The sequence below is a fragment of the Pituophis catenifer genome, unplaced genomic scaffold, assembly GCF_029215685.1.
Source record: "Pituophis catenifer annectens isolate HBS135680 unplaced genomic scaffold, rPitCat1.0.hap2 SCAF_1, whole genome shotgun sequence".
Taxonomy (NCBI): Eukaryota; Metazoa; Chordata; class Lepidosauria; order Squamata; family Colubridae; genus Pituophis; species Pituophis catenifer.
Genome location: NW_027256881.1, coordinates 39,463,638 through 39,480,077, shown reverse-complemented (window position 1 = coordinate 39,480,077; position 16,440 = coordinate 39,463,638). Strand labels below are relative to the sequence as shown.

The 16,440-nt window shown below is 41.1% G+C and overlaps 2 protein-coding genes across 3 annotated transcripts in view; one reads left to right on the top strand and one right to left on the bottom strand.

Annotated features, from left to right (window-relative positions):
• The window catches only part of LOC139308637 (cullin-9-like), a 37,629-nt gene extending 23,767 nt beyond the window's left edge, over window positions 1-13,862 (top strand). Inside the window, exons 23-30 of the mRNA XM_070932317.1 lie at window positions 1,028-1,185; window positions 1,910-2,135; window positions 2,291-2,462; window positions 3,678-3,823; window positions 4,667-4,775; window positions 5,007-5,203; window positions 5,867-6,147; window positions 13,802-13,862. Of these exons, the coding sequence (XP_070788418.1) occupies window positions 1,028-1,185; window positions 1,910-2,135; window positions 2,291-2,462; window positions 3,678-3,823; window positions 4,667-4,775; window positions 5,007-5,203; window positions 5,867-6,147; window positions 13,802-13,835 (1,323 nt within the window). The 3' untranslated portion in view covers window positions 13,836-13,862. The remainder of the gene's footprint in view (window positions 1-1,027; window positions 1,186-1,909; window positions 2,136-2,290; window positions 2,463-3,677; window positions 3,824-4,666; window positions 4,776-5,006; window positions 5,204-5,866; window positions 6,148-13,801) is intronic.
• The window catches only part of LOC139308638 (phosphofurin acidic cluster sorting protein 2-like), a 176,006-nt gene continuing 168,518 nt past the window's right edge, over window positions 8,953-16,440 (bottom strand). For both annotated transcript variants that reach the window (XM_070932319.1, XM_070932318.1), the window contains 5 exons: window positions 16,339-16,381; window positions 13,610-13,751; window positions 11,778-12,001; window positions 11,447-11,560; window positions 8,953-11,091 (listed from right to left, as the gene is read on the bottom strand). In XM_070932319.1, the coding sequence (XP_070788420.1) occupies window positions 10,976-11,091; window positions 11,447-11,560; window positions 11,778-12,001; window positions 13,610-13,751; window positions 16,339-16,381 (639 nt within the window). In that variant the 3' untranslated portion in view covers window positions 8,953-10,975. The remainder of the gene's footprint in view (window positions 11,092-11,446; window positions 11,561-11,777; window positions 12,002-13,609; window positions 13,752-16,338; window positions 16,382-16,440) is intronic.

The following is a 16,440-nucleotide window of genomic DNA, read 5'->3' as shown; positions in this document are numbered from 1 at the left end:
CCCACAGAACCGGTAGTAAAAAAAATTTGAATCCACCCCTGCTCTAAGCCACACACAAATAAGAAGTAGTTGAGCTGCTCATTTAGGAAAGCAAAGGTAGCTTCAGAAAACTTTCTATTTTAGTCTTCCCAATCTTATAATGTCTAAACTGTTCATATCTCATCCTTGACAAACCTTTACGAATGGATACCTTGAGATAACATCATTTTCTCTTAAATTCTTATATTAAAATATTTATTAGTTTAATTTTTTTCCTGAGACAACTTTATATAGGGAAAACAACAATCCCAGTATCTATTCACTATCTTTCTTAACAGCCTTCTGTGATTTTTCAGAACCTACCTATTTAAGAATCAAACATTTTTGTACTTTTAACAAACCACATTTTATAGGTCTTCCTTGCTCTGAGTTCCATTAATACAAGATATCAGAGTTATACCCAATGATGTAGGATATTTTCTGTAAAATTAGCTGTCAGATGCTGCTTTTAAGAATTGTGTGACAAAATGTTTTTTCTTGAAGTTTTTTTTCTATATTGGTTTGACTAATATGTGCCTACAAGTGAAATGATAAGGTGATGCTTTTCTTGTCATAATTAAATTGTAACTTTTAATGTGACACAAAGGAAACTATGGTAATTCTTGACTTACGATCGTTCATTTAATGATGGTACAAAGTGGTCTGCCTTGGAAAAAGTCACTTACAACCCATCCATGAAGTTACAACCATGGCACCAGCCTGCTGGTCACATGATCACAATTTGGGCACTTGGCAACTTATGATAGTTTCAGCATCTTGCAATCAAATGATCACAATTGGCTATCTTCCCAGTCTGCTTCTGATAGACAAAGCCAATTGGGCAAGCCAGAATTGCTTAATGACTGCATGATTCACTTAATGACCATATGATTTGCTTAATGACTGTGATAAAAATTGTTGTAAAATTGTTGTCTAGTCATGTGTGACTTGTTTAACGGTTACATCACTTAGCGACTGACACTTGGCATCTCCTTTTCTATGACTTCAGGTGAGCGAGAAGTTTGCCCAATACATTGACCAATGGATCCGAGACAGCTGGATAGACTCAACTAACACAGAAAATGTGCAGCATCTGCAAAAGAGCCTTGAGCCCATCAGTTTCCTGGCAGAATTGGAATTGGCCAACATTTTTGAACATTTCTATCGGTGAGGGAAAAGAAAGAAAATGAGAGTTTGCTGCACCTGCAAACAAAGGAGACCGATCTCATGCTGCAAGTTCTTGGACAGTAGTGGTTAAGCACTTTAGTCTGCATGAAACCATGCTCAAAAATACAAGTGTGGTACTAGATTTTGTTCTGAGGGATAATGGGGCCAGATGGCAGATCAGTCTGGTTCTTGCATAACTAGATAGGTCTATCCCAAAGATGCTTTTTCAGGAGGCAACTGGACTTTCTTGCTTTTTCTTTGAAGACATTTCACTTCTCATCCAAGAAGCTTCTTCTGGTCTGACTGGATGGTGGGGAATGAAAAGATTTATATTCCATGCAGACAATTGGTCATTTGCATTCTTTTAGAGTGTCATTGAGGCCACTCAACCTCCAAGTGGCTTTCAATGACTCTAAAAGAATGCAAATGATCAGCTGTCTGCAAGGAATATAAATCTTTTCATTCCCCACCATCCAGACAGAACTGAAGAAGCTTCTTGGATAAGAAGCAAAACGTCATCAAAGAAAAAACAAGAAAGTCCAGTTGCCTCCTGAAAAAGCACCTTTGGGACAACCATGACCTGGATGACTGAGAATCTCCATAGACATATAGATAGGCCTATATCTCAGAAGCAGGGTGTCAGTGGAGGCATGGGAATGAGTATAGGCTGATGGCAGAGCTCTGGTTGTTTTTTAATTTCACCCAGATTTCCTTGTCTCTTCAGATACTATCTAGGAGAACGTCTTCTGTCTCTGGGCAATACATGGCTGGAGTCGGCCGTGGTAGAGCAAATTGGACTCTGCTTCCCCAGCCGTTACCCTCAGCAGATGCTGAAGAATTTGAGTGAGCTGGAGCAGCAGCAGCAGGAGTTTCACCTTTTTCAGCTCCAGCAGCTTGACAAACATTTTCTGGAAGTTGATCAGGAAGGAAGATTGAAAGAAGAGGGAGAGGTGAGCTGGATAGGAATGCCGCTTTTAGGGCTTAAATCTCCAAAGTCAAGGCATTTTTTTCCCTCACACATCTTTTTTTCCAGTTATAAATTACTAGAATGTTCTGCCGTCCTTCAGAAGCCATAAACCTGATACTAGATATGTTTTGCTCCCAGATGATGCAGGAGAAGTCATTCTCACAGGAGGAAGAAGCAGAGGTGAAGGTATTGCTCTTGTCTCCCTTCTGCTGGACCATCCCTCCACTGTGCTTCCTGAAAGACCCTATCAGTTTTTTCCCCTCGTCCCTCAGTCAGCACCTGAGCAAGTTTGCAGATTTCTACATCCAGAGTGAGTATAGCACTGTCCTCAGCCCAAATTTTGTTGGGTCCCTTCTATTTCTTTCCGAATTACTTGATAGTAAGCAAATCAATATCACTTTACCCAAAGATGATAGAGAAAAGAGAGAATTGGGTCAGATTTTTAGAGATCCAAGCAAGCATCAGATTTGGATCTATCATCCATCTATCTATCTATCTATCTATCTATCTATCTATCTATCTATCTATCTATCTATCATCTATCTATCTGCATTATGATATCCGGTTAATATGAAGGGCAGGGAATGGCCTCGTCCCAAAGTCCCAGCATAACAATGTAGGGTGTTGGTATGCCTGCGAACACACTAAAACTGCTGAATTCTGTGCCCTAATCTCTTTTTTAAAAATGTTCTTAATTAAAGAAAAGGGAAGTTTGTATATTATGTAGACCTTTATTTCAAACTATATCTCTGGATCATACAATATAATATGCCATGTAGTACCCTGTTTCCCCCAAAATAAGACATCCCCTGATAATAAACCCAATCCGGCTTTTGAGCGCATGGCAATAAGGCCAAGTGCTTATTTCAGGGTTCAAAAACATATAAGACAGGGTCTTATTTTCGGGGAAACATGGTAGAAGCCTACTGTTCTTAGAAGATCAAATGAAGGATGGCTGTAATTTAGTGCTTTACTTTCCATGGTGTGAGTGTGTTGATAATATGGACTCAACATTCTGAATATTCCAATTGAGTCAAAAGGTTGGGAACTGAACTAGCTCTTTGATTATCTGAAAGCTGCACATATGGATGAAATTGCCCAGCCATTATGAAACTATTTAAATGTCAGCTTGAGATGAAATATTATAATGGTTGTCCCAAAGATGCTTTTGCAAGAGGCACCTGGACTTTCTGGTCTTTCTTTGAAGACGTTTCGCTTCTCATCCAAGAAGCTGCTTCAGCTCTCTTCAGTACTTTTTCAAGAACATCCAAGAAGCTTCTTCAGTTCTCCCAGAGCTGAAGAAGCTTCTTGGAGGAGAACAAAATGTCTTCAAAGAAAAACCAGAAAGTCGAGTTGTCTCTTGAAAAAGCACCTTTGGGACAAGCATGACCTGGTTGACTGAGAATCTCCCTAGACATTACAATGGTTAGGCTTCTATTCTTGATGAGCCATTTCAGTATGCAGGAGATTGATACTGGCAATCTTGCTGATGTATCTTGGTCACTGATCCCTTCATCTCTTGCAGGTCAGAGCTGCTTTGGGTTGGAGCATACAAAGCCACCACGCTTACAGTGGACTTGGTTGGGCCATGCAGAGCTGGATTACCAAGGCTGCATCCTGCAGGTGTCCACCCTGCAAATGTACATTCTTCTGTGTTTCAACAGTGCTCAGGTCCTGACCAATATTCCCTCTGATTTCTCACTTTGCATGCGTGGGGGAAAAAATGTTTTATGCAGCTTTTCCCAAACCAATTAGAAATGTGTGCACCACAATATCAGTATAGAAATAAATTGCAAATACGTGAGCTAAGTGCCACCTTAGGTGTGAAACCACCTGGGTGACCTTGGGCCAGTCAACCTCTCTCAGTTGTAGGAAGAAGGTGATGGCAAATCAAATGTTGCCAAGAAAACTGCAAGGGACTAGTGCAAGCAGCCACCAGGAGTTACACACACAAAGGAGGCAGTTGTAAATTGACTCTGGATGTACTCCAATTTGAGGAATTTCTGTATTATGCAAATAAATGTAGTTTCTCCTTTTTATAAGCAAAGGAAGTTCTGTCCCTAATGGTGAGAAGTAACTTGTATTTGGCCAGATGGTTTGCTTGATTCAGGCTTCTATCTTATTTTATAGCTTCTCTCCAAATTAATTGAAAATGTTTAAATTCTCAAAACCAATTTTAATGACAGTTTGTCTATTCTGAGACAATTAAGAATCCTGAAGTGTTCTACAATCTTAACAATCTCGGCATGATCTGCACTTTGAGGTTTAAAAGTGTTAATCTGAATTGGATATTATTTTTTGAAATCTTGGTGAGGCTGAATTGATTCTGTGTGTGCTGTGTTGGGAATCCTTTGCCTGGATCCTTTGTCTGTAGTTTATTGCACTAATTAGTCTTGGAAGTGGGCATTTCATTGCACTTGCAATCTCTCTCAGAATGGGTTTAAAGACTACATGTCACAACATTCTCCTACCTCTTTCTGCATATTCAACTATTTTTTCTTCTATTGGTTTCAGGAAGTTTCTGTGGAGACGCTATTAGAAGTCACAGGTCTCTCCCGTGTCTTCCTAGGTCATGCCCTGAAACCCCTGATAAAGGAGAATGGGATCCTCTCCCAGAGACAGAGTAAGCGGAGGGGGCTGGGGAATATTCTGTAAGAGAGTGAAGATTTTGTCCTTTTGGAAAATTAACTCTAGTATGTTGGGTGGAAATCTTGACTCTGGGCTGCTCCCGTGGAGCACTTGGTTTACCAGCTTCAGTTATGAAACGAGAGCTTTCTGGCTAGGTATGTCAGATGCCCCTGAATTTAGAAAGGCCCACCTTTCTGCTCCTCTAAGGCTGAGTCTTCTTTGCTAGGTATTTTAAGACTGAATGAGGAGGTACTAAGTCATGTGTCTGGTCAGAGCCTGTGCCTCTTGCCCAAACCGATGTACCTGAATGTGGAAGAAAAAGTATGCCATGCTGTGGAGGAAAAAAGGAACATCATCTGCTGTTGCCTCGACCAGATCCTGAAGGAGGAGAAAGAGATACATATCGACAGCCTGGTATTCAAGGTATAGATTACAAAGATTCCACCCTTTTAGTCATCCCAGCTGGTAATCCAAAGAAACACTATAACCGGCAACTGAGATTGGAATTTCCATTGCTAAGTGATATGGTTATAAAGTGCAGTGTCACATGACATTGCTTGGTGATGGCAATGGCAGCAATTCCGGTTGCCAGTGTAACCCCAGGCCTATGCAGGATGTTAACCGAGGACCTCATGTGATCACAACATGGGAAGAGGCGGGAATCCTAGGCAAGCAGGCCAGGGAGTAGAGGCTGTGGGCAGGTGCTGCGGGTAGGCGCTGAAGAGCCTGGGCGGGTGCTGTAGGAGGCCAAATGGGTGCCAAGGGTAGGTGTATCATGGAGTGCTGGTGGGCAGGTGAAAGCCACTTGCAACCTCCTGCCAGCTTTCCCCTCGACTTTGTTTGTGGGAAGCCAGCAGGGACAGTTGAAAATGGCGGATCACGTGACCCCAGGATGCTGCAATTGTAATTGTGAACTGGTTGCCAAGCACCTAATTCTCTATCACTTGACCATGGGAACATTGCAACGGCTGCAGTTTGTGATCGGTCGTCCTGGTTCAGAGCCATCATGACTTTGAATGTTGCTAAATGAGTGGTCACAACCCAAGGACTACCCGTAATTCCATTCGTTCTTTTTGCCTCTTCCAGGTAATCGATGCCTGCCACAAACAGAGGCGTGGATCACCTTCAGACTTCTTGGGAAACGTCTGCAGCAGTGCGGATGTCCTCTCTTGTATCTTGAATTTGCTAAATCAGGGTTTTGTCCAGCGCCAGGAAAATTTTCCACAACTTTTACAGTATGTATGTGTGGATATTCCAACCCCAGCAGTGCCAAAGAATCAGCCTCAAGTAGTATTTCAGACTGTGAAAATCAAAAAAGTGCCCAGTATGCCTTGTATGGAGAAGAAACAGACATTTTCTACATTTAGGTAAAATTGCTATATGTGTGTGTGACAAGCTCGGAAAGTAAGCCTAAAAGCTGTTCGTATAAAGCATTAGTATGGCTGAGTTTCTTGTGTTTTGTCCCTTCTACTCGTTTTCCACATGTAGAACTGAATGCTCCAACATTAAAAGCTGGGAAGAAGAACTGACCAAGTGTAGCACGGAGCAGTTTTCCAGTAGTAAGGTTTTTTTCCCTTCCTGAAAAGAACTGGCTCTGTTCTTCCATTGCCTGGCCGCAGTTGAGGGACATGACTTCAGGAATAATTCAACACGTTTTTTTCTCTACAGCTTGAGTAAGGTAGCTAGATTCTAAAGCCAGACAGTTCAAACATTTCCGTCCCCCACAATCGCCCGCCCACATGTATCTGCCTATTTTCAGACTGTTGTGTTGCCACAGGATGTAGTTGAAACTTCCTTCTCTTATATGATGGATGGTTGGTATCCATCATCCCCTTTATAGAGTCTTTAATGCATGAATCTTGCCTTAAGGCAATGAACTTTTTCTATTTATTTGCAGTCCTTGTCTACTTTACAAGTGTGTTTTTGTTGTCTAGGTTCATTTACCTAGAAAAACCACTCTTCAGTAAAGAATACATTTTTTAGCATTTCTATTATCACCTGGGTTTCTTATTTAGACCCTTGCATCCCTGTCCAATAATAGTTGATAAAGATTGGATGAAAGGAAGTTTTAGATACAAGTAAAAATGAGGTGCCTGTTTCATTTCCTTGACCTTGAAATTAAGAAAATTCTTCATTTAAAAAAAAAATATTTTATTTGCAGCATACAATTTCAGATGATTTACCTACTTGCATTTTGCACATTATGAGCAAGTAGTTACTTATTTCACTATGACAACTAATTGGTTGGGGGCTCTTTATTGATTCCCCCCCCCATAGCGGTAGATTGCTTGAGATGTAAAAATGAGAGATGGAAGTTCCTGCTCAACAATATTTCCATGGTTTATGTTTTGAGCTGTCTAACTATCTAGTGCAGCTGCCTTCCACTTCAATTCTTTTCTATATGTTATCCAAAATCTTGGAAGCGCATCAATTGCCAGATTCCAAATAAAGACAAAATTTGGCAATATACAGAATGTGGCTTTTTGAATTACAGCCAGAATTGTGCATGATTTAGCATAAACTAGTGGTTCTGGCTCACAAGCCCAACAACTCACTTCCACCTTCAATAAATGAAAAACAACAAATAGGATCTGCTTTACTTTGTATGCTCCAGGGAGCCTTTTTGCACATATTCCCATTTTCCACAATCTCAGAATGGAAAGCGAATTCTTTAGATGGTAGAAGCACTGTAAGTATTTAACATTTATGAAAAGCAACTTTCAGCTGGTTGATTAATATGGTTAATTCTTGTGCGGCCAACAGACCCTTTTCATTTTGTATCTTCCCACTCAGTTGTACTTTTCTTGACATTCTTCCTTCCTTTGCAAATAGTTTTTATCAATATGCAGTTCCACCACAGAATAGGATCGGGCTAAGAGGAAGTCCAAAGGGACTACAAGTGATTGAATTGGAGAGTGTGATGATTTAGTGTAAAAGACTAAACCTCTGGCCTCTGTGACCAACCCAGATTGGATCCTGCAACATTATCCTGGGACACGTATATTTGCCTTCATTTGTAGTGCAAAATCCTGCAGGATTTAATTTTAAAAAGAAAATACTGTATAGGCTTTCCTTCAAAAGAGTTCCTACCTCCCTTGCCACACAAATTGTATTCTGTGCAAGGGTTGAAATTTAAATGCCAGATATGTGTTTTATTACCTTATGTTTTTTTTACATCAATATTGATAGTGATAGCAGGAATAGGCTGCATTTTTCTCCAAGGAGGACTGCATTCATTTGGCAACAGAACCGTAACCTGTGCAGGCAAAGTGCAATCAAAAGATTGGAACATCCTGCTCCATCCTTCTTTCTTCTCTTTCTTTTTCTCTCCTCCCTGCCCAGAGAGACAGACTGCTATCCCAACAGTTTGATGACAGTCAATTATGAAAGGAGGCTTATGTATCTCCATAGTCACAGATTGTCCACAATTGATGAAATGATTTCATTACACTTTTCACTATTGTGCAGAACTTAGAACTATTATTATTCATGAAAGTTATATGCTGACTCCCAATGATGTGCAATGATTTTATAGATCTACAAGTCTGAGTCCACTGAGCTTCATAAAAAGGCTTTGCTTTAGCTCTTAAGAGTCCATTCAAAAATTGCTGTTGAATTGTAATTTTAAAGGTAGAGAATATTCATTAAAACATGGGAAGTGGCCACGTTAATTGTAATTCTTATCCTGATCTTGCCATGTCTTGGCATATAGGTCAAGACTAAATACCCTCCAAAAGATTATGTCATCTTCGTTCATAAACAAGCAGACAAGGAAATATAATGCGGTAAATATAGTCATTCACTTCTGTCAAGAGCTGCTAGGATAACTGGCCATATTTTTACTGTGTTCCCAGTCAAAGAATAGGGATGCCTACATAGACACAGTAGGTGGATAGAGAGTTGCTTAACTGCACACAAAAGACCTAAAGCTGCCAGTTGAATTGTGCTGTTTTCTTCTGGTTGATAAACACCCCCCCCCTTTTCATGTCTGTTTCTTAAATTCTCCATACTTTTTAAAACTGTATTGTGGGGGAGCCTCAAGTATTCAAGCAAATCCAAAACTAAGCGCCTCTTACTTTGTGAAATCCTTTGACTGATGCCCTGTGCCTCTAAATCACAAAGAAGAACAAGATGCAATTCCAAACAGAATAAAATCAAGTTGATACTCTCAGTCACAATGGTACCAGCATTAATTTATTAAAATTAATCCAGAAAGCAACCTTACATTAACAAAAATAGAATCTTGTAAAAAATGGGATTTACCCACCATCCCTGCTCTCCTAACCACGAGCAGCTGCATTCGCCAGGCAGGCGCAATACCACAGTTTAGGTCTCTTAAGTTCGGTAGGACACACTTTCAAGGCAGGGGACGTTGGTTTGGCAGTTCTAGTGACACAAGCTCCAGGAAGGTAGAGGTCCTGGCCTTTGGAACCTGCATGATTTAGGGGTAAGAGAATGGATGGGGACATTTGTGAATCCAGCTAGGGAAGGAAAGGAGGCACTAGTAGCTGCCTTCTGACGCTTACTGTATTTTCGCAAACTCGTTTGTTCGATCTCTCCTGATCAATTTAAGCAATTTTAAAGGTCTGTGACTATCCTCCCTGCACATCATTGTACCTGACCTTGCCAATGGATCTCATACTTGCCAGCTTCATCAGTCTGCCAGTGCAACAGATCTATTACAACAACACAGCAAAGGTGGAACTGGAAAAAACTTGTGGATGTAGTAACTACCCTGAGACCTGTCCAGGCAAAGTGCTGATCTGGGGAAAGGGGGAAGGGAGCACTTTTACTGGCTATAAATGGAGTGTATTGATTCATAAGCCGGTTCCATCACACGAGATCACCTTTTTCTTCATCTGAATAGAAGTGGAAGGGGCCCAGCTTGCCCCACCACTTCCATGAGCTTTAGATATTAGTACTTGACCTTACCTATACAGCAGGGCACAGCAGTGTGGTACAGGCAAAGAAAACAAATATGCAACATTTACGCAGAGCTAAAATACTTCTGGGGAGAAAATGGCCTAATCCCCTCCCTCAAGATACATTTTCTTAAATTCTGAAGAAGAACTTAAGCCTACCTGCCCCATTCCATCCTCCCCTCCCCAATACTGCTTAGCAAAGGTTTCTTCCTCTATTTTACTTGAAAGGGTGTTCATTCAGAATCTATTCTACGATTCTTCCCTTTACTTGGCTGGAAAAGAGTACTCTTGCCTGCTGGTTCATGGCACAGCCTGGACCATTTTCTCCTTGCTGAAGTCCAGCTATGTGCCATCTCTTTCTGTTGTGCTCACAGCTGATGAATGGAGGAAACAGTTCCTCTAGCTGCTTTCTTAAGAACATTTTGAGCAAGGTAAGAACAACACAAAATGGCTCGTATACCATCTCCTGTTAAGCAGCCTCCGGAGCAGATCCAGAAATCATGCTCATCTCAGTTGTCAACCCCTTATTCTTGTGTTATATACTCTGCTCTACACATTCCAATTGTGTGAGAGTCAAACAATGCCAACTCCACTCCAAATAAGAGGAGAGACGGGGAAAAGTGGCTTCATGTTAAAAAGAAACTGCAAGATGCCAAAATGCCGTAGCCCTCGGTGAATTCTGAGATAGAGGACTGCCAATTGGCACTTGTGGGCAGAGGTCAACTGGTCCAGAACACTTCTGGGCAAGCCTGGCTAAGCAATTCTAGGAAAAGGGTCTTAACATACATTTTTTCCCTATTAGAGATTTACAAGGTAGCAGCAAGTTAAAAGAAGACCTGCCTTCCCATTTCTTGCCCAAGCCAGCTAGACAAGGCATGGAAAGGAACTCTGTCCCACCTTCCACAAGCAACTTGGGAAGCTATTCAACCCTGCTCAGCCTCTTTCATTCCTGATGTCACATGAACAGAGAAGACAGGCCTAATATTCTAGTCTTAAGAGTCTGTGTTGAAAAGCCATTTCTCTCTTGTGTTTTTGTGTGTGCATCTGTCTTCCTTCCCTTTCCTACAACCCAAGTTCACGTTAAACTAAAAAACTCATGGGTGAGACATAAAGCAAATTGGGGTGCTCCCTGCACAGAACAAATGGAGCAAGTAGAGCCCTTGCCAGAGTCGGCTCTGTATGGGCAGTCAGTCTTCAGAAGCAAAGGAAACGGATGCTCCTCCTCCTGGTCTATCTGGCAGAGCCCGGACTCTTCCATATGGTTTGTTTCATATCACACACTCTTTGAGTAGCCGAAGATGCCAATTGGAAAATGTTTGACGTGCGTTGGCCACTGTGCAGCCAGCTGGAAAAACTTCACATCATTCCACTCCACACCATCAATACAAACTGTAAGAAAGATGACAGAACATTATCATTCTATGAGTGGTAAAGGCAGGATAAATATCTAGGTCAAGCTCTGGAGCATGTGTGAAGGGAGAAAAGAGCCGTATTATATAAACACACTGCGTGATGGTGCTGGTGAAGGAATTCTACCTTAGCTTTTTTGTGAAGTATCTTCCTCAAACTGATATCCATCTGATATATGGAGACGAGAACCCATCTGGAGGTCACCAGATTGGGGAAACCAGGGGAAAAGACTTGGCAGACCCACATGGAGACCTGTTCTCTGACCTTGTCAAGTAGAAGGAGAACTCTGCCATCGTAGGTCCCAACCTGGAAAACATTGAGCTGACCCACTTACCACGCAACATAGTGTTTTGATGCTTGGCTGTGCAGATCAGGCGGGTGATTCCTTCAATCACTTGGCTTTTGGGTTCCAAATCCTTCTCCTTAGGTTTCTTGCTTAGGAACATCACTGCCAAGAAAAGATCATGGCTCAACAGAGCTAAGAGCAAACTATATTTAAGCCACTAACGGGCAAAGTAGCTAATCCTAGAGTCTACGTCAAACCACAAGCACTTTTTGTTTATGAATTATGTTAATTTATACCCAAAGGGCACTCAGGGTGACTAAAGGCAAACAAGGTAAGACAACCTGAGGGGGGGAAAATGCTCCTTAGATGATTTGGTTACCTTTTTTGTTTTTCTCCTTGGTGACCACAGTCATGGCCATGGTGTTAGGTGGGGTGAGCTCTCCTGGACTAGGGATGCGGCTGACCTGCAGGGAGCGGAAGTTGCTTTTCAGGGTGTTCTTTATGCCTATTTCCCGCTTTTCAGCCTCTTTTCTCTTCTCTGGCCCCTGAGCTGTCCAGTAGTCTACCTGCAGACCCATCACCTCCACACCAGGGCTCAAATTGCTGAAAGAAGAGAAAAAGAAAAACCATCTGAATGAAGTTGTGCCTCCACAGGAGGAGATGGCACTGTACCACTCCATCCTATAAGAGAAGATCAACATGCTGTCATTTAGCTGAATTCTGAGGCGTTCTGATCTCTCATGCGCTGTTAATGTTTGCTTTTGACTTTTACTGGACAGCATTTTTCCTCTGAGCAAAAATGCTGCTATTCATGTACCTTTATAAATAGAATGACTTGCCCCTTTTTATTTTTCAAGTCAATGTTTTACAGTCCAGTGTACAGCCCAGTGTAACCAGTCTTTGATATTATCTCATTCCTTTAATGATCTCCAGCCATTCAATAGTTGAATTTTCTTGATAGATATTCTTTTCTCATGGAACCACATTCCTGTGCCAATATTGCTATGGTCCCCAAACAAAGAATTCTGGCAATACCTCCAGCATTTCTACAGTAAGAATAAACTAACTGAATAAGTACCATATTTTTCGGAGTATAAGACGCAGCAGAGTATAAGATGCACTTTAGTTTTTGGGGAGGAAAATAAGAAAAAAGCTGATTGGTGGGTGGATGGGCCTCCCGCAATATCCCCAACCAGCTGTTTCCAGAGGTGAATTTTAGCAACAGGTTCGTTGGTTGTGAGCTCTCTGCCTTGCTTTTTTTTTCTGCCTTTGAAACTTCTGAAACTCTGTTTCAGAAAAAACTTTTTTTTCTGCCTCTAAAAGCCTCCGAAACAGAGCTTCAGAAAAAAAGGCTTTTTTCTGAAGCTCTGTTTGGAGGCTTTTTTTCTGAAGCTTCTTTCAGAGGCTTTTATTCTGAAGGACTATCTGTACTCTGTTCAATCTCCTTTCTTTGGTATTGGTATGTAGATTAACCTCTTCCAATCTGTTGATTATTGTGTCATTTTCCAGATTTGTTAGCATAGTTTGGTTAGAACCTTTATTGATTCTTCTTTTGTTGCTTGCCATATTATTTTAAATAAAAGCCTTTCAGAGACTTTTTTTTCTGAAGCTTCTTTCAGAGGCTTCTTTCAGCCTCTGAAATCTCCGTTTGCAAGGCTGGGTGGGGCTACATTTGGAGTATAAGATGCATCCAGATTTTCACCCTCTTTTTTGGGGGAAAAAGGTGCGTCTTATACTCCGAAAAATATGGTACATTCTTTTGCTCATCTGTTTCTGTCATGACTCCTTGAAATCATTCAATCTTCTCGGGAGAACTGAATTAGCCCAGGGGTGCAAAACATGGGATCATATCCTTTTGCAATCTTTTGAGCCTCCTTAAGAATGGTGGAATTGAATCTGCTCTTCTCCTCTGTCCTTCCCCCACCCTCCCCCCATTTATGCTTGGAGGGGGTGCTCCAAGAAAGATTAAGGAGCAAAATGGTGCTTTTAAGCATTGTAAAGGCTAATACCTCTTTATGCCCTCACCAAAATAGGATTCTGGTCCAAAATCAGATTCTGATTTCGGATTTGGAATGTTACTCCTGTAATGCTACACAAGCCTTGGTGCAGCCTGCTAGCCAAAGAAATGCCAACCTAAACATGTTAAACGAAAGGGCTCTATTCAGTTAATAGTATCATAAAATGCCCATAAGTAAATTGAAAGATGCTTACCCAGTTCCTGAGAGCCCACTGCTGACAGAGGGAGAGGGCGGAGGGGTTCCTATAGCTTCCTTGGTATAAGGGATCCCTCCACCAGATGGAGACGATGAGCTCAGCAGTGAAGTGGAGCAGATGGTAGCATCATCAGAATCAACTAGGGGAAATTGTGAGAAAGCACCTGATTATATGTCTTTGTTTGCCCAGAGCACTTGGTGGAAAATGTGGCTGTCTGGAATGAGGCGCAAAAGAGATTTCTATCTGCTATCAGAGCTGGGCTGTTTCCATATGCCTTGCCCTACCAAATTTACCAAGGTAATTACTATGGAAGGAACAAGGAAAGGACAGAGGCACTAGCTGGATTTGCACACACAATGTGCAAATGTGTGATTTCAGCTTAGTCCATTGTGTCAACCCAGCCACTGTGGTTTGAAAACAGTTTTATAACAGTTATGTGATATGTCCCCAGACAATTCAGCAAAAGAAACCATGGCATTGTGTTGGCATTTGTTTGCTTTTTCCCACATCTGGAACCAAAACAGCATTGCATCTTGAGACTCCTGATTGCCCTGCTGTCTACTAGCTTGAAGCATCTTCTGTGGTTTCAGGACATTGGATTCCAATGAATCTCTTCCTTGTTGAATCCCCCCCCCTTCCCCCATGTTCTTCCACTTTCTATGCTTCATTTTTCAGTCTTTTTTCTGTTTGGTCTATCTAGATACGAACTACTGAATGTGCTATTATTATTAGACATGATTAATGTACATGATTTATTTTATGCTTAATTAAACTTGGTATTTTCCAAATGAACTGTAATTGAATCCATGTAATTGGACACATTTGGCATAGTGATATTTATATTTGAATAAAGTATTTTCAGCACAATCTCTTAGTAAAAAATGTGGTGCACAAATAAATTGGCTGCACCTCTGCCCTAGAGTCACAATAACTACCAAGTGTTATTTTTTTATTCCTATTCCCTTATCAGAAAGAAGGGAGGGAGAATGCAGGGAGAGACACTTAATTTTACCCGGTAACAATACATATTTGTCCTTTTGAGTCTTCTCAAAGACATGTGTGAAAATAACACTTTTTCTCCAATAGTACAACACCTCTTCTCTTGATCTACCAATACATTTCGCACAAGTCATAAGGCAATCTCTTTTAAAACAACAAGAAGCACTGAATCTCTCTGTAATGGCAATGAGGAATACCATTGTATTTTGAGGAGTTGAGTGACATATTTTGATTTCTCCTTCATATTAAGGAAAAGTTTAAAAGTTTAGAGCTGATTTTGAGCTAACCTATTTACTTTCCACTCTTGCTGAATAAAGGAGGGGGGAGGGGTCTTCACGTAGCTGCAAAGAAAGTTCCAGACTTTCAGTGCCCATCCCAGAGTCATGTGCCACCTGGTCGAAGTCAGATCTTGTGGTCTCATGACCTTAGAAGCAGAACCTTAGAGGTCATGGTGCCAGATTTTAATGATGACCTAATACTGGCCTTTAAGCTGGAAGCTTCTGCACACAGCCTAGCACTGGGTAATGGGGAATTTGGCCAGACCTTGGAGGGGTATCTGCTTTCATTAAGGATCTCTTGATAGCTTATAAGAGATTCTGGTATCATCTTGCTTGGTATATAGTATATAGTATATATAGTATATAGTATATAGTATATAGTATATAGTATATAGTATATAGTATATAGTATATAGTATATAGTATATAGTATATAGTATATAGTATATAGTATATAGTATAGGCTTTTTATGTTATGCTTTTAAATTTGTTTGCTTAAGTCAATAATAAAGCTTAAAACCTCTTTATTCATTGTTATGTTTCTTGTCTCTAGATCTAAAAGAACCGATTGCCTGGGCTACCCTGAAACTTGGCAAAACACCCTCTTTATCCCAAAGGACCTCAGAGATATTCAGTAAAAACAATCTGATAAACCATTTAACAGTAAAACCATCACCCATAGGATAATAACAGCAACAAAAATACAATAATTAAAACATGAAGCTGTTTCTGCATGCCGCAACTGGGTGTGGATGAACGCTTCTCTTGGAGGGCATTCAAAACCATTTGATGTTCAGATGTTTGCTTGAACGCCCAAAAATAAGGTAGAGGAACACCGGCCTATTCTCTACATTTTTCTCCCCTAACCTCCTTGTCTATCCTCAGTGTTATATGATGGGTTTAGTAATGAAGGAGAGATGTAATCTCAGTCATCTGAACGTAAGTATAGCTTTCGGCAGATTCAAAAAACAAATGAAACAACATATGCAGCCATAATAACTCCCCTCCAGACTTCTGGGCTAAATGGATGGTGGTTGAGGAGTGAGACTGACAGAATATGAGGACAAAGGGGGAAGGGTCCTAACTCTCCTCAATTTGAAACCTTAATGGCACCAGGAAAACATTGAAAAGGACAAGTGGGTTTAAAGAGGAGAGTCAAATTTCAATACAATCAAATGTGAGAACTGCCACGATTCTACTGAAATATGACCAGTCCTGGATTCATTTTGCCTCTCCCGTTTTTGTTGTTCTCCTCAAAAGCCTAGGCCTCAGTGATGTGCAAAATCAGGAGAGGTTATAGTTGAGGCAGGCTGCCATAGCATGACTTCAGCTCTCTGCCCCATAATTATCCCAAGTTTTCCCTGGTCTACAGGGACACAAAACAGGAGTGAAAACAGAGCAAGGTTGCTGCCTCAAAAACCCAACTCTCATCCTGTGCCCATCTCTCACCTGAAGTGCTGAAGGACTGCTCCACAAGTCCCACTTTCACCACCTGTGTGGGAAGAAAAATTGCTCAAAACCAAGAAATTGCAACAGGCAATATTCCACCAC